Source organism: Balaenoptera borealis, assembly GCF_965194805.1.
Source record: "Balaenoptera borealis genome assembly, chromosome: 8".
NCBI lineage: Eukaryota > Metazoa > Chordata > Mammalia > Artiodactyla > Balaenopteridae > Balaenoptera > Balaenoptera borealis.
The window spans coordinates 66,066,672-66,084,925 of record NC_138865.1 but is presented as its reverse complement, the minus strand read 5'-3'; the positions used below and the strand labels follow the sequence as shown (position 1 = coordinate 66,084,925).

Genomic DNA, 18,254 nt, shown 5'->3' with positions numbered 1-18,254 from the left:
CAACCTCCTTCATTACTGTCCATCCAAAACCCCCTGTCCCTACTCTGCCGAGCATACCACAGAGCACCTTCACCTAAGAATCAAAGGGGAGAAAGACTGCATTTGGGGCCATCTCTCTGTTGGATGATGGTAGAAAACATCGATCCACTTGACAGGGACTCCCATTTGGTCTTCCTGCACTGTGCACCCTGAGGATTCCCAGGCCCCTGGATGGCATTCTGACTCTGACCTCAAGAGCTCTGAAAGCCAATTCCTGTGTTCTGCATTGTTCTGCAAAGGTGTCCTACATGTGGTCACTATGGTGAGGAGACAGCAAGAGTGGGAGCCCCACAGAGTAGGTGATGGCCCCTCATACACACATGAACGTGGACCAGCTGGCACATCCAGTTTCAGAGGAGAACTTACGAGTGGGAATGCTGCCACCTCTCTGGAATACGGCCGATCCCAGTGGGAGGACGTGACGCAGGTCAACGAGTGTGGAGACATCTGAGACAGAGACATGGATGGGAGATGGGGTCAGAGCAGAACACTGCCTTTCCCTTCCGCACGTCACATCAACCAGTGAGGTGATGGAAGCCCATGGATGGTGGGTGGTGGTTTTGTTTCAGTTTGGGGGGGAAGGAAATTTTGGTAGGAAAATTTTTATTGTGAAACATTTTAAATATCAGAAAGTTATAGTAATAAAATAAGCACCCAACATAAATCAACATTTTTGTCATATTTCTTAACCTTTTAAAACAAGAAACATTACAGATACAGTTGAAGCTGCCTGCATATCCCCTTTCCATCTTATTGCTGGCCCTCCTCCCCAGCGATAACCACTACCTTGAATTCGGTTGTCACAATTCTCATCATGTTTTTATACTATTACTGCATATATTAATAAACTGCATAGAGCCTAGTTTGGTACACTTTTAAACCTTATATCATCCTGTGAGTATTACCCTCCACTTGCTTTTTTTTTTTTAATTTTTATTTATTTATTTATTTATGGCTGTGTTGGGTCTTCGTTTCTGTGCGAGGGCCTTCTCTAGTTGCGGCAAGTGGGGGCCACTCTTCATCGCGGTGCACGGGCCTCTCACTGTCGCGGCCTCTCTTGTTGCGGAGCACAGGCTCCAGACGCGCAGGCTCAGCAATTGTGGCTCACGGGCCCAGTTGCTCCGCGGCATGTGGGATTCTCCCAGACCAGGGCTCGAACCCGTGTCCCCTGCATTGGCAGGCGGACGCTCAACCACTGCGCCACCAGGGAAGCCCCCTCCACTTGCTTTTGTATCTCAGTATTGTATTCTTTAGATGTCTATTGCTATTTTTTAAAAAACTGCCTAAACCCTGAAAGAATCCAGAGAAAAGAGAAATAATAATGAGAGCAAATCATATTATATTCCTCCACTACCCTGTCAAACTCACACTGAGCACGGTGCTGGCCTTCTCCCGCCAGCCATTGGCCCCAGCCCTCCACCTTCAGCTGGGCAGCTCTGGAACTTGTCTGAGCTCCCCTGAACATCTCATACTCCTCTGGCTTGAAGCCATAACAACAGAACCACAGCCTTCGAGGTATACTCAATTCATGATCCCTCAGCTTAATAATGTCTGGACCTAATGCAGAACTTAGAGCTCCGATCAGATATAAAAGGAACATATTTTGGAAGAGGCGAAGTAATGCCTAACAATTTTTTTTCCAGTGTAGGCCATAAACATGGTAAAACATTCAGGCCAAGTACCATTCTGGTTGTTCTAAGAGATAACGACTCTAATAAAAGAATATCTTTATCCAGAGTTTATAAGGTAAATAATCTCAGTAGAGTGCATCAAACAGAGACACAGAATGATAAGATTTCTCCAACTATATAGGGTCCTTCAGCCTCTGCTCCCTCCTTTGGAAGCCAACTGGGTCCTTGTGGGGTAAATAGCTCCCGCAACCACCAAACGTATACATAAAGTTAAAACATATCAGAAATAACCACATTCGGGGCTTCCCTGTGGTTAAGACTTTGCCTTCCAATGCAAGGTGTTGCGGGTTCCATCCCTGGTCAGGGAGCTAAGATCCCACATGCCTCGTGGCCAAAAAACAGAAACAAAACAGAAGCAATATTGTAACAAATTCAGTAAAGACTTTAAAAATGGTCCACGTCAAAAATATCTTTAAAAAAAAAAAAGAAAGAAAGAAAAGAAATAACCACATTATACTTGAGTAACCACTGTTGTGTTGATTCAAGAAGATTTAAACTTCCAGGTAATGAACGTATGGTCTGCTCAGAAGAATGGCCTTATCCTAGGCAAGAATATCATCTTCCAGTAAGACTTCAGAGGTTGCCGGCACACCATCCAGACACTGTTTTCTACTCTCTGAGATATTTTAGATAAAGTACCAGTGCCTACGTACCTTCAGTGGATTGACCCTGGGGTCGATGCGGCCCTCCTCAATGTCGGCGATTTCCTGCCGAATGCTGATCATGGCATCACAGAACCTATCCAGCTCTGCCTTGTCTTCCGACTCAGTGGGCTCAATCATGAGAGTGCCTGCCACTGGCCAGGACATGGTAGGGGCATGAAATCCTGCAAAGGAGATGGAGGAACTTGTGTCACTAACTTTAACCTCCCCAATTTGGAAGACGAGACCCTCCCCATCTTATAGTTTATCCCAAGGAAAATAATCTGATAAATTTGCTACGGTATATATCTAGGGATACATTTTAGCACTATTTATGGAAGAAAAGCTTAGGAAATAACCTAACATCCAACGATAGAGGATTGGTTAGGCAAATTTTACTGGGCTTCCATACAATAAATATGCAACCATTCTTAGTATTTAAATGTATATTTGTTAATATTTTTGAATGTTTACCCAACTTAAGTGAAAAAGACAAGCTACCTAATGATACTGTCTCGTTTCTATTTTTAAAATGACAAAAGTATTTATATATATATATACACATTTATATATGTGTGTATGTGTATATATATACATACACTTTATATATGTATGTATATTTTAGGAGGGAAGCTGCTTTGAAGAATAAATACTAAAATTTTAACAGGGTTATTGCCAGAAAATGAGACTAGGGTTTTTATTTCACTTTGTTTTAGAATCTTTTTATAATGTTCATGTATTACTTTCAGTTAAGAGAAATTAAAATATTATAGCCTACCAAAAGGTAAATAATGAGGTAACAAGCATTAAGGAGGCTGGGGTGAGTGTTACTGTCCCTATTTTACAGATGAGGAAACTGAGGCTTGCCCAGGATGTAGAAAGTCTTCACCTTTACACTGAATACAGCTGAAGGTATTTCTATGTTTCCAAAAGCTTTCACATGTTAAGATGAATCGACAAGACACATGGTCAAGAGAGAGATTTCCTGGTCAAGAGAGAGATTTCCTGGACAAAAGCCAAAAACAACTTTTTCCCAATTCTTACACTTTTTCCTGTGAAACTTTAAAAGATGAAGAACAGCTCCCAGGTTGATATTTCTGTCAACTAAGTTGGCCCTGGAGGGCAATGGTTCCCAATTCTGGTGTGCATCATTACGTGGAGTCCTTTATAGAGTCATGCCTGCATTCTTTAAGGGATTGTCTTCTCAACATTTTATTATAAAATTGTTCAAATATACCGATAAGTTGAAAGGACTGTAGAGTGAACACCCATACACATTCTACCTAGAATCTACAATGACGCTCTGTTTGCTTTATCACATAATCTAGTTATCTATTCCTATCACATATCTAAGGCATCCGTCTTAGTTTTGATGCATTTCCAAGCATGTTGCAGTCATCAGTACACTTCCCCCTTAAACACTTCAGCATGCATATTATTAGCTAGAATTCAATATCTGAATTCAATATCTGTCCCCATATTTTTGTGATAGTTTACTTACTGCGAAATACACAAATCTTAAGTGTACAATTTAATGAATTTTGACAAATGCCTACAACTGTGTCACCCAAATCAGAAAGGGATTTCTTTTTTAAACAACAAGCTGATCTCATTACCCATTAAGTCTGACCTCAATTCCATGTGTGAGCAAATGCAGCCCAGTATTTTCTGCTGTAGTGGTTCCCATATCTGGAACCATCTGAGTTGTCATGGAAACATGGATTCCTGGATTTTAACCCTGATTCAGGAAATCCAAGGTATGAGCCTTTAAAAACTCATATCAGAATCAGGTTAAGTTTGGAAATCTCTGCCGTATGGCAGCATGCCCACACTCACCTGATAGGACTCATCCATAGAGTGCTTGTAAACACAGATTACTAGGCCTCACCCCTAGTATAATCAGTAATTCTGATTCAGGAGGTGATTTAGACCCAGAATCTGTGCTGTCATTTTCACTGTTGTTTTTTTTTTACTTAGCCATTCATTCATTCTCTCACTTATTAAGCACAATTGTTCTGAGTGCCTCCTATGTACCAGGCACCTGGACAATTCTGGGCTTAGGGCAAGCGTAGCCATCACTCTATCAAACATCAAAATATCAAGGTTGTAGGTAGAGCAGAACTTGGAAATACTGGGCAGTAACCTCAAATACCACTTCCCTCCTACCTCCATCCCCCAGCTCCCTCCCTGCAAATGCTGCTGCAGTCAGATGCGGGATACAGGCCACACATCTCAGAAGGGAAGCCTTAACCTGAATCAGCCATCACTCAGCCATTGCCTGGGAAGTTAAGTCAGGTCATAGGAGCAGCCAACAGGAGATTCTGAGGTAATTGCTAATTTCATTAATGAAAACTTTCTCCGGTTTTCCCATTTATTATCAGTGTAACTCTACATAATAAGATCATTCACGAGAGAAGTGAGTCACACACGTGGGACTCCCGTTATGATACGGTAGTAAAACTATTATTAAAGTTCCTTATTAAAAGAAGTCATTCAAATCATCTTAAAATTCAGATAGGACTCCACATCCATCAAAAGGCAAAGTTCTCCCCAACTTAGCCTTCCTGAGAATTGAAGGTTCTGTGATGTTATTAATAATGTCACTAAGAAAATGTATTTTAATAAGGGCTGTGCTGAGTGAACATCCACTAACAACACACAGATAAAAGACTTCACAGAAAATCACATCATCTCTGTGAAAACAAGGTGCACCTATTCCTTCATCTCCATAAGCAGCTGAAACAGCTATGCCACGACTGAGGTGGCTATAAAACTCAAATGCCACTCATCTTTCTAACACTCCTACAGGATGCCTGCTTCACTTCCTTCACTTTCATGGACCTCTCTGTTTACCAGGAGTCGGATAGGTGGAAGGATTTACCAGAAACATGGGCAGAGAGCAGCAATCATTTTCTTTGGGATTTTTAACTTTGTTAACTATAAAGACTTCTTTACCTAGCTGCTGATGGATTCAAGATGCATGATTTAATATCTTTTGAAGGACGGTACCAATGGAGTCATGGGGAAAGTTTTTTCTCTATCCACAGCCCCCAGATCCCCATTTAGCCTGTGGATCAGTTTACTATGGTACCTGCACATTCAGTCTGTGGTCCATAGCCAACATGGGCAGCTACATGAATGTCAAAAACCCAAGTTCCCCTACAAGGGGTCACTCCCGGGAGACCGCTCACCATAATCCTGAAGCCTCTTGGCCACATCGACGGCCTCAATATTTGCAGACTTTTTGAAGGGTCTTGTATCCAAAATAAACTCATGAGCCACATAACCTGTTGAGGAAAATTATTTCAGCTCAAGATTAACATCAGCTTGTTGTTTTACCCAAGCAAATGAACAAATAAACCAGCTTTTTAATGCATATCGTTGAGGACCAAGAAACCATGGGCATTTGGTAAGTTTATAGTTGACAACAAAGATTTCATCTGCTCTTATTACGTATAAAAATTGTTAACATGTTGGGCCAATATGTCCAGTCCTCAGTGCTCAACACACCCATGAGCCAGGAGGCTGGTGGGAGGTGGAACAGGAGCTGGAAGACTTGCTGAGATCCCTGGGGATGAGACCATTTCTACTCAAAGGACCTAAAATCTACTTGCAACAGTTAAACATGTCATCATGGGCCTGATCCTTTTATATAAAGTATTTCTAGAGTTAGAGGTACATTGACACCCTTTTCAACAGCATTGCTCCCAACATCAAATAACGGTTTCTTCTGTGTGTGTGTGTAAATACATACTAAACATATCCATGAGACACAGAATTTTATTTGATTCTTCAAAGGGGCTTTTGAGGTTTTGGTTTCAGGCTTCAGGCTGAGAATTAGAAATAAGGGCTGTCAAACAGCACACCGTAAGTGGCAAGGAGCTGATGAGGCCGAAGTCTTGTGGGGGTCAGTTCACTTTGTTCTAATTTGTAAACCAATTGCCTCTCTAGCCTCAGGCTGCCATCTCCCCAGCATGACTTGTTGACCACCCATCCAACATCTAGAATAAACCACAGAGTAAGTCAGCATTTTCTTAAATAGAACAACATTCCCGGGAGCTTCCCAAATTCCATGGCCCACACAACTGATGAATTTCCTTCAAAGAAAGTATCTACTCAGGTGAAAATAACGTACTCCTTCTTAACCCGCTATCCTGACCCTCAGCAAACAGTGAATCTACTTACAGATACTTGGAGCAGACATAACTCCTCGAGCCTGAGAAGAAAAGCTCCAGTCATTAACAGCCCCTGAAGATCTAGTATGTGAACTGCTCTGCTTCTTGTGTGATGAATACATATGAAGGGATTGGCTTTGTTTGAAAACAAAAGTATGAGAACCTGAGACTTTGAATATACTGTCACCCCATATTTTTAAAACAAGCTTTCTAACCGTGATGAGGATTCAATTGTAAGGAGTGTGGTTCAAAAGTAGAAAGGTGTATTCAGAGGTAGATAAACTTAGACCAAAAAAAAGTGCCTAAAAGAAATGACCAGCTGGAATGTTCAGGGGGAAAATCATGACATTATTTAAATCCTCATCAACTATTAATTTCAGGAATGCTAAATGCCCTACGGCACTACCCCATTTGGGGAGCCCAACCTCAAGCTTCGACCTTTCTTTTCTGAGGCTCTGGCAGCCATCCCAGCACCATGACAATGACTCAAAGAAGAAGGCTAATGGAGCTCACTGCTCTGAAGAACACTCAGCCATCAGGAGGGGAGGAGGAGACGGACACACAGTGGGGAGGAGTCTCTCTTGCTGGCGGGCAGACAGCACAGTCTTTCAAGCAGAGGTTCAGTAATAGCTGAAAGGCCGCATCAAGCCAAGCCCAGCCCAGTGCTGCTAAAGCAAGACTTCATCTGCAGAGGCCCCGCCACAGCCAAGTGGTTTGGGAAGAGCTCCATTTTCAAAATGAGGTTCAGATGTTATTTTCTAAGTCCATATTCTAATACGTTCAAATGGAAACTGTAGTGGGATTTCAGCATCTCTCTCTCTCTCTCTCTCTTTACTTGAGGCTGAAAAGGGGTGAAATTTAAACTTGGCTGTTCTTGGAGGCCAGATCCCAAGATGTTCATCTTTGTTTGCAGTTTTTAAGGAGAAAAGATATACAAATATATGGCATATGGTGAGTCAGAGTAATCTGAAGTAGAAATTGTATAAACTGATCAGTGCAAGTTTTAATTTTCAGTGAGTATGTGTTTCCTCTGGGCCTAACCATGACTGTAGCTGAGAGTCTGAAATGATAAGTTGAAGGAGCAAGGAAAGAAGAGGGGTCGGGGGGATGATGGAAGAGCAAAATAAAAGTGGCTTAGCTCTAGACAGTATGGTACTGGCACAACAACAGAAATATAGATCAGTGGTACAGAATAGAAAGCCCAGAGATAACCCACACACCTGTGGTCACCTAATCTATGACAAAGGAGGCCAGAATATACAATGGAGAAAAAACAGCCTCTTCAATAAGTGGTGCTGGGAAAACTGGACAGCTACATGTAAGAGAATGAAATTAGAACACTCCCTAAACACCATACACGAAAATAAACTCACAATGGATTAAAGACCTAAATGTAAGGCCAGACAATATAAAACGCTTAGAGGAAAACATAAGCAAAACACTCTTTGACATAAATTACAGCAAGATCTTTTTTGACCCACCTCCTAGAGAAATGGAAATAAAAACAAAAATAAACAAGTGGGACCTCATGAAACTTAAAAGCTTTTGCACAGCAAAGGAAACTATAAACAAGACGAAAAGACAACCCTCAGAATGGGAGAAAATATTTGCAAATGAAGCAACTGACTGACAAAGGATTAATCTGCAAAATATACAAACAGCTCATGCAGCTCAATATCAAAAAAAACAAACAACCCAATCCCAAAATGGGCAGAAGACCTAAATAGACATTTCTCCAAAGAAAATATACAGATGGTCAACAAACATTTGAAAAGATGCTCAACATAACTAATTATTAGAGAAATGCAAATCAAAACTACAATGAGGTATCACCTCACACCGGTCAGAATGGCCATCATCCACAAACAATAAATGCTGGAGAGGGTGTGGAGAAAAGGGAACCCTCATGCATTGTTGGTGGGAATGTAAATTGATACGGTCACTATGGAGAACAGTATGGAGGTTCCTTAAAAACTAAAAATAGAACTATCATCTAGCAATTCCACTCCTGGGTATATATCTGGGAAAGATTAAAAACTAATTCAAAAAGATATATGTACCCCGATGTTCACTGCAGCACTATTTACAATAGCCAGGACATGGAAGCAACCTAAATGTCCATCAGCAGACGCATGGATAAAGAACATGTGGTACATATATACAATGGAATATTACTCAGCCATAAAAAGGAACGAAATTGGGTCATTTGTAGAGACATGGATGGACCTAGAGACTCATACAGAGTGAAGTAAGTCAGATATCGTATATTAACACATATATGTGGAATCTGAAAAAAAACTGGTATAGACAATCTTATTTACAAAGCAGAAATAGAGACACAGACACAGAGAACAAACGTATGGATACCAAGGGGTAAGGGGCGGGGTGGGATGAATTGGGAGATTGGGATTGACATATATACACTACTAGGTGTAAAATAGATAACTAATGAGAACTTTGTGTAGCACAGGGAACTCTACTCTATGCTCTGTGGTGATCTAAATGGGAAGGAAATCCAAAAAAGAGGGGATATATGTATACATATTGCTGATTCACTTTGCTGTACAGAAGAAACTAATACAGATTTATAAAGCAACTATACCCCAATTAAAAAAAAAGAAAGAAAGAAAGTGGCTTGGCTCTAAGCTTGGAACATCCCCCCTCCCAACCCCTCATGTGTTAATTATCTTACAAGGCTGAAGATGACATGGGAAAGTGCTACAGAAAGATAAGGCTTCCCAAAACCCTCCTTGAGAGCAGGCACCAGAACTTTCTTATCCTGCATCCTCAGAGTGAGTGCCTAGAAATAAATGGAACTCACTAGCTAATTAGAAAGCTTGGGTGGGCAATCAACGCTCGGTCAAGCTTTTCAGTTGTAACCCAGGGACCACAACTAACAGCATCAAGACTCCTGTTTCCCTGGGAATGAGGTCAAGTAGATGGGCCACCCCCCCTAGGCTCAGGAGGTCACTTCCCAGGCAGGGATGTGAGGGTCCAGCCTCTAAGGCCCATGTCCACCTGCCCATAAAGGCCACCGGGAAACCTCTTCAGGGACAGGAATTTCCAGGCAGAGTTAGGTTTGCCTAAGGTCAAAAAGAGATAAGCATTTAAGAAATTAAAACATAAATAAAACACTGGGCTACTAACAAAATGGCCTATCCACTGACGGGAACTCTACTTGGATCAAACAGTGAGCCTAGCCTCCCACAAGAGCAGACACCTGTGAATTTTTTCAGTTCCTCCTTTAAAAATGCCTCACCCTACCTGAGGTAATTCCTTTCCTTATCCTAGCAGAATAAATACTACTGATGCTTCCCCATCCCAATTCTTGGCTATCACTTCCTTGTTTCACAAAACCCTAAGCCTCAACAAGTTTCGCTGGTATTTTCAAATCTCTCAAAGAAATGGTTCATAAAGGGAAGCCTGGAGTTCATTAAAATTATTGCCTCACAGTCGTCCGTAATTCCAGTCTTATTTAGAGCTGGTAAATATGATTAAGATGAGTAACGTCTTCTAATATTGCCATTAGACATTTTGGAATACAATGTGTTTATTAAGAACATTTCTATTTTGGGCTCTCAGGAGGTACGGCGATCATTCTTTTTTAGGCCCTAAAATACTAAGCCTCCAATTGTATAATGAATGTGTTTACCAGACCAAACACAAGACAATTTTTGGTTTCATGAACTTTGGGGTTGGGTAAGAAAGTCTGTAATCACCAATCTCTTTCTGCTTGGGATGAGAAATACAATTCATTATTTAATTCTTGGATAAAATGTCAAAACAAATGGAAATTTCATCCATCTTTCTGTGTTGCGAATCTCCTGGGACAGTCTGCCCGAACCAGTCACTTGTGATGCCAAGCACATAGCAGGCACCTGAGCAACAGGTGCTCATTCACTTTCCTCTCCTGGAGTGCCATGCATCCCCATGTGGTCCACACCACATTCGTTCTTGCCGTAAAGAACTCAGGCTTGCATCGCACAACTCTGTGAGCACACTAAAAACCACTGAAATTCAGTGGGTGATGTGTATGGTATGTGAATCCTATCTCAATGAAGTTGTTAAATAAACTTAATCCTAAGGAAGTATTAAATAAAAAATAACAATTAGAAGAAAAAAACCCTAAACCTTGTAAATTAAAGCAAAAACATTATTTTCACCCATCAAATCGGCAAAGACATTTTGGGTTTGGTTTGTGTTGCTTTCCCAGCCTGGCACTTGGTGCTCACTGGGCCCTAGTGCGATGGTCACTCCTATGCTGTTAGAATGAAATCAATTGCTATTGTCTCTGAGGGGAAACAAGGCCATACATTTCAAGAGCTTAAATGCATTCAGATCCTCTGAGATAACTTCTCTTCTACAACTCTAACCGGCGGAAATAGTCAAGGACGTTTAAAAAAAAAAATCTAGGTAAAAGATATTCATTGCAGCATTGTTACAGATGCAAATAACATGGTGGGCAGGAGGTGTGGGGGGGGGAACCCCTACAATTACTTAAATCATGGTATATATGATAGAATCGATGTAGCCACTTTCAAAGCACCTTTAATGACGAGGGAAATAATCGCAATATAAAATAAAGTTAAAAAACAGGATACAGGGCTTCCCTGGTGGCGCAGTGGTTGAGAATCTGCCTGCTGATGCAGGGGATGTGGGTTCGAGCCCTGGTCTGGGAGGATCCCACATGCCACGGAGCAACTAGGCCTGTGAGCCACAGCTACTGAGCCTGCGCATCTGGAGCCTGTGCTCCGCAACAAGAGAGGCCGCGATAGTGAGAGGCCCGCGCACCGCAATGAAGAGTGGCCCATGCTTGCCACAACTGGAGAAAGCCCTCGCACAGAAACGAAGACCCAACACAGCCAAGAATGAATAAATAAATAAATAATAATTTAAAAAAAAAAAGAGTAAAGCATTTAAAAAAAAAAAAAACAGGATACACACTGTGTTTATAATATGATCTCAATTGTCTAAAAGTAAGGTGGGAAGGAATACAGCAAAATATTCAGTGGTTATGTCTGCTTGATGGAACCATGGATCATTTACATTTTCTTCCTCAAACTTTTTTATTGTCCAAATTTTCCACGTTGAGCATACGTACATGACTTATATAATCATACAAAACCAATACTGATGCTAATCCTGAAGGCCAATACATAAGCAGGATGCATCTCACAGCACAGGAGCTATATTTGAATTAATTAGTAGCTCTTGTAGCTTCTTTCATACCCAACACAAGCATTTCATTGTGTTGCTTAGAGACATATTGCCCACAACTTTCTTTCCTACTCTCTGGGGAGCACTGTTAACCAGAGCTCCCGATTATTTAGTTCTTTTCTATTTTCAAACTCCAGAACCACCATTTTGGATACATATTTACAAAGCAAGATCAGCCTTTAAATTAAAGATCACAGGTGGAGATGCACACTTCCCTGGGCTGGAGACACTAAGAGCCATAGAGGGGCCTCGTACCCGTGGCCCTGGGTCTGGGCGCTGGATACTGACGGCTCTCTGCTCTCTCTGCCCCAAGCTCAAGACCCGTGGCTCCCTGGTCTCGGATTCCATGCCCACAGCCCATGCGCCGCCTGTCCACCTGACTCTTAGCGCCACCCTCCCATCACCTCCAGGGTGACTTGACTCCCCCTCCTATTATTCCCTCTATTGTAGCTTCACTCTCCCCTCTTCACAGCCTTTTCTCTGGCAGCTTAAAATCATCTTGTTCTCTTATTTAAAAACAACCAAAGCTGCATCCTATTGAAGCAGCTCCTGTCCCCCTTTACCACCAAACCCCCCAAACCATGAAAGCTTCTCCCTTCTCCCAACCTCAGCCTACATCTCAGCCCATTTCCATCTAGCATCTACCGCACTGTTGGGCCCTAACTGCTTTTGAAGGGGACCAAAGGCTTCCTAATTGTGAAAGGCAATGGTGCTTCTTAAGACTTATGAGACCTGCGTCTTTTTAAGCCACCTGCTCTTCAGCCTGTCCCTGCATGTCACGGAAGACCACCCACACGTGCTGACTGTGCGTGTTGTGCTGACACGATGCCAGGGACCGAGGCAGCCACAGCCTCCGCCGGGCAGGAGCTCAAGGTCTGCGGGAGACAGCCAGATGATAAACGGAGTGGGAGAATCCTCCGCGGAGGAGGGAGCCAAGAGGAGCAGTTCTCGCCACCAGGAAAGGAAAGGGCAGCCTCAGGGAGGAGGTTGGGCCAGAGCAGAGGCAGGAAGGACAGGCGCTGTGACAAATGCTGGGGGTTGGGAAGGGGGGCATCTAAAGCTGCCTCGGCACAGAGCCCCCCTCACCAGATGCCACTTTTCCTGCACCCACTCCATGTAGCCATCTGCTTCAGGGGTTTTGCTCTGGCTCCTCAACACTGTTTCCTTGGGTCCCACCATTTCCAAGAGCCTGCTCTCAGATTCTGTGCCCAGAGCCACATCTCTGCAAGTCTACCTGCTCCAGCCTCTGCCATCACTTCCAGGGAGACCTTGTTCCTCCATCTCTTACTCCCTCTAAGAGGGAGGCTTACCTAAAATTTCTTCACTCTCAACTAATTAGTAACTAACTCCCCTGATTCTACTTCTAACAGCATGTTCATCTCCTCCCACTGTCTTAATGATATTAACATCCTCTTAATCCTGTCATTACCCTGCTCAAAAACGCTTCTGGCCCAACTGTAGAGTCCAGAGCCTTCCAAGGCCTTCAAAGCCCCATGCTACCTCTCCAGCCTCATCCTCATCTGCTCCCATCCTTCAACCCACCCAACACTCCCGCCACCCAGACAACTCCTTTCTCTCCAGCTTGCTCCTGTATCTCTGTTTACTGGCGTTCTGCTACTCTTCCTTTCAGGCTTATCTCAAATGCCTCCTCCCAGAAGGCTCTCCCAACTATTCTGCCCTGCCTCTGCCCAGTCTGAATTACTCCACTCATTCCCATGGAACTGGAGGAGGTAATGAGTGCATGGTATTTATGTATACATCTCTCAGTGGTGTGGGCTCCTTGTTGGCCTGCGCTTCAGAGACTAAGTGCATGGCAGAGCCTCGCAAATAGTGATATCCTGTTCACTAAACTGAAGTGCTTTCCAATAACTCTAGGCTTTTCTCTGGTCTGTGCTAAGAAACAGAAGTTTCCCACCCTCTTCTGAAAGCCACATCCACTAGGTCAAACTTGGTTTGGCCAAGGAAGAAAACCAAGGTGAATATAGACTAAAGTTCATACTTGCCTCTTGCACCCCGGAAAAGGACTCTGTAGTGTTTTTCTAATCTCTTGGCCATGTAGTTGGCATTTAATATAGCAATTTCTGTGGCCTGTTTAAGGCCCTTGCCTCCCATCATCTGCAACAGAGGGAAAAAGAGCCGTCAACCACGGAACAGGGAAACCCAATGGACACTAACCAAAGGTATCCCCAGATAAATCCCACTCACAAAGGAAGTCAGCCTACCATCACTCTCTGGATTGCAGATGAGTGAAATATCCTAACAAGGATATCTGTCAATCCTCTCTAAGCCTGAAATAATTTTTGGTTTCCTCCTTTGAACAGTAATTTTATGCTTCTTATTATAGTTACAAAGCTTAGAACAGGGCAAAACTAACTGCTGACTATTGTGTTATCTACCGAAGAAAAAGAATTGTTTTTAGGTTACATGCATTTGGGGGAGGTTTTGTTTGGTTGTTCACTGTGAATTTGAGATGCCTTGATAATTGCCAGGAATCTCATGGGATCTTGGCCAAAATCCCCACTGAATCCATTTTGTATGGTTTGTCTTCCAATTGTCCATATTTGAGGCCTTTATGTTTAACAACTGCCAGGTTCAATCTTATTCTTTTCTGGTGGTTCATAAGTCCCTGTGATTATATGGGGTGAATGCCATTAGCAGCAAAGAGCTTAAAACCAAGACTGCACCAATTTTTACTCACTACTTTCTTCCCAGAACACCTCATATGATGGAGGCTTGATGTATATTAATACATAACTAACGTAAAGCAGATGAGAAAGCACCAAGTAAAAGAGCAGGGACACCGAAGTCCAAAGTAAGGAGAAGACACATTTTGGTCAAAGAAGGGTTCCTAGAGTAAGAGTTTGAACTTGAGTGGAAACTTGAAAATGGGTAGAATTTGGATAGACAAAGAGAAAGGGGATGACACTCGAAGTGAGAAGAATGGCAGAAACAAAGGTAGGGAATGGAAGGCACATGGCTGCAGCTTGGGAGGTGCTGTAGAGCTGGGTAGGCTGTGACTACCTCTCACAAGCCTCAAACCCTTGCTGGGAAGGACCTGGACTTGGTTCAGCCAGCCACTGCCTCTGGCCTGTGCATCAGAGTCTCTGAGCAGCTTGATGGCCCAAGCCCTAGCCTGCATATGCTGAATTTGATTCTCTCTGGGATGGGCCCTAGGCAAGTGCATTTGGGAAGAACCCCCTAAGGATTTTGTGCAGGCTAGGCTAGGGAGATCCAGCGAGGAGAGGATGGAGAGCCCTGGCTGGAATCTAGCAGTCCTGTAGGGAGTCTCCAAGAGGGACTGCAGCAGGGACAGAAGATAATTCTAGAGTCCAGGTGATAAGTAACAACAGCCTGAAATAAAGAAAGGGCCCAAGGTCAGAGGGGTGGCTTAAACCCTACTTTATTTCATTTTTAAACTGAGGCTCTGTCTGGTGTTCCTGGCATATGGCCAAACCAGCCTTGGGGCATTTATTTTCTATACGTGATTCATCGCCAGCCCAAATAACATTCCATAACAAATAACTCAGGTATACAGAGACCAAAAGGAAGCTGTAAATTAGATTCTGTTTGCAAAGAAGCAGACCTTTATTATGATTGTTTTTGTTTTTACTACTTGCAAACTAACTCGAGTATCATTTCAAAAAGCAGGTTTTAGTCTCTGGGGTACAGAATTGTTGTTCCAGCTTCCCAGAAAGTTTTCATTAAGAATCATAAATGCTACACTGTTCAAGAATAACAACCAGCCCAAAGAGTCATCCGGTGTGATTTGCATAGCTGAGTTAGGGGTTTATTTCACCAGAATCCTCCCTTCCTCTAAGGAGGGGAGCCAGTTGGGGAAGGCTGCTCTAATTAGCGGCTGAAGAAGTGCTCCTATCCAATGCATGGTCTTCTCAGCCCAGGAGGTAGGCAGGACAGTTTGAACAAGAGCTGTATAAAATAAACTCCGGCCGTAGTGTTTCTTGGAAAAACACAAAGGAAGGAAGCCTGTTCTCTGACAAAGTCTAATTACCCCCGAGAGTATAGTTCCACAGGCCCTAAAGGGCAAAGAGCTTTGGGAAACCACCACATAAGCAAATTTCTGCTATTTTCATCTTATCCTCCAGGCTCCCAAGAAATATAAAGCGAAATGAGATGTATTCCTAAAATTTATCCCAGGATCTCAACCAAGTGTAATAATTAGTATGTGCACTGTTTTTCACTTGCGAGGGGCCGTACAAATCCTACAGGAAACCAAATGACGTGGCCAGAACATCCATATGACTCATGGTACTTAACTCTGTCTGGAAAAATATATCTGGCATGTCAGTTTCTCTGGTGTTAAACCCACTATGAGAACGCAAAGGAAAACAGCCTGATGAAGAAGAGACAAAATGAGTTTTAGCTGATCTCTTCAGGAAGGTTTCTTCCACTCAAGTCATCAGCAATTTTCAAGTCTGCAGTCTCAGTTCCCCACCCACACATCATACCCCCCCGCCCCTCTAACACACATCCATAGGCCTCACCTTAATATAAGCCCATGAAATGGGCAAGATGGAACTGGAGCCCCATGGGGCCGCGCTGACGGTACCCAAAGGCCGGGCATCTTCGCTTGGCTTTACCGAAATGATGGGATGATTAGGCAGAAAAGGGACAAGATGCTTCTTCCTGTATTGTTTTTTTTAATACAAATTTAGAAGCTGTAAAAAGATCCAGTCTAACCAAACAGGCAGGTGCTGGGCCCTCTCAGGAAGCTCTATTCCTAGCAGAGGAACTCTGACATGGGAGGGACCCGGCACCTGCTAAGGGGCAGATGTTCAGGAAGTGTTCCTTCCTTCCTCCTCTGCTGGAGGCATGGCTCAGCAGCCATCAGCATCCCAGCAGCTCACCCAAGAACCGTGGCGGCGAATCTGGCAGAGGCAAGCAGCCTGGAATAGTATGCAGGGCCATGGGCTCACAAGAATGTGGGGACATCCCAGCCCTACACACCCTCTCCCTCCCAGCCCCTGCTCCCACACTCTTTCCCAAGACATCTAAGGGATATAGAAGGATGCTGCTGAGAAGAAGCCCCATGGGGTAACACATCAGAGGCCAGCCTGTGAACATCAGCCACCCTGCCTCCCCCACAGCTGAGGCACTGGGCCTCCTTCACTTACTATAAATAGTAGTAATCAAAAAGGAAAGAAGAGAAAAGCAAGGGGGCCAGGCTCGCAGCATTCCTGAAGACTGACCCCTTTGGCACAGTTTTGGGAAAATGAAGATGCTCAGGAAATGGCTGCTCAGCATCATTTTCATGAGATGATTTGGCTTCACAGTGTAAAGATATCAACTGCTACGAGACACTGCTTTAGTCTTATTCTGACTTCATCCAATTGTTTCTAGTAATAAGGTCTGTTTCCTTCTTACTTATCTCAGATGTAATAAGAATTCAGGCTGCAAAGTGTTCAACATCTTACACCCAATTCACTTTTTTTTTTTTTGGGGGGGGGGGGTGGCATTTAAGTTCTACTCTCTTAGCAAATTCCAATTATACAATAGTGTTATCAACTATAGTCACCATGTTATATGTTAGAGCCTCAAATGTAACCATCAGCTGATTTTAAAAAGAAATAAAGAAAAGCTGCTTAGAAGTCTAAATTAAAGTCTGAGAGGCACTTCTAGGTGCTAATATGCCAGTTCTCAGCCATAATGCTCAGTAAAGGTCCCTATTCATTACTCTGTTAATAATCCTGCTCTGTCTAGGCGTGACTGGGAGCTAAGTGTGGTCACACACTGTGGTTAATAAAATCTAAGTATGTTTCTCCTTAGACATACCCTAAAAGCACCCCTTTCACTGCTCCTCACCCAGTCCCTATAGGCATGCCACATGTGAAGGTATCCTGACACTTGAAGACCTCGACGAGAAGAACAGAGAGTTTGGGGCCAATCTTTGATTCTCAGTCTTCAAAGCCATCCTGAAACCAGGGCCCAGAACTCACACTCCGATGGGCCCCATGCCAGGGCCACCTCCGCCATGGGGAATGCAGAAGGTCTTGTGAAGATTTAGGTGTGAGACATCAGACCCAACGTCTCCAGGACGACAGATTCCCACCTACCACAAAGGGAAAGAGCCAAAAGCAAAAGTCAAGAGCGTGAAGGGGTGTTCTGGAGAGGCGGCCATGCTGTTCCCCTTGAGAGGAAAGGCAGATGGAGCTGTTCACAGAAACATAACTTAATAATGCAACCAGGACGCCCCCGCCAGTGTCCTTCGCCCTCCATGTGCCCGTGGCCTTTAAACTGCCGGTTCCTCAGCTGGGGGCAGGGGCACTGAGTTTCCCGTTGGGAGGTAAAGTGGCCACCCTTTACCTCCCAAATGCCGCAAGGAGACAGGCCTCTGGGCACTAGGTACCCCACCCTCGCCCTACACATGCCGGTGCGAGGCCCTCCCCAGGCCAAGGAGGTGGAGCGCTTTCCCCAAGAACGCAGTGAGTGGGACGCAGTGCCTGTCTCTTCTCCCTCCACAGATGAGAGAATTG

The 18,254-nt window shown here is 43.6% G+C and overlaps 1 protein-coding gene across 1 annotated transcript in view; it reads right to left on the bottom strand.

Annotated features, from left to right (window-relative positions):
* Positions 1 to 18,254, bottom strand: part of GLDC (glycine decarboxylase) — a 99,194-nt gene that overhangs the window by 846 nt on the left and 80,094 nt on the right. The window contains exons 19-24 of the mRNA XM_082404373.1: positions 17,718 to 17,830; positions 16,266 to 16,407; positions 13,767 to 13,878; positions 5,563 to 5,658; positions 2,384 to 2,556; positions 406 to 486 (exon numbers count right to left, since the gene is read on the bottom strand). Of these exons, the coding sequence (XP_082260499.1) occupies positions 406 to 486; positions 2,384 to 2,556; positions 5,563 to 5,658; positions 13,767 to 13,878; positions 16,266 to 16,407; positions 17,718 to 17,830 (717 nt within the window). The remainder of the gene's footprint in view (positions 1 to 405; positions 487 to 2,383; positions 2,557 to 5,562; positions 5,659 to 13,766; positions 13,879 to 16,265; positions 16,408 to 17,717; positions 17,831 to 18,254) is intronic.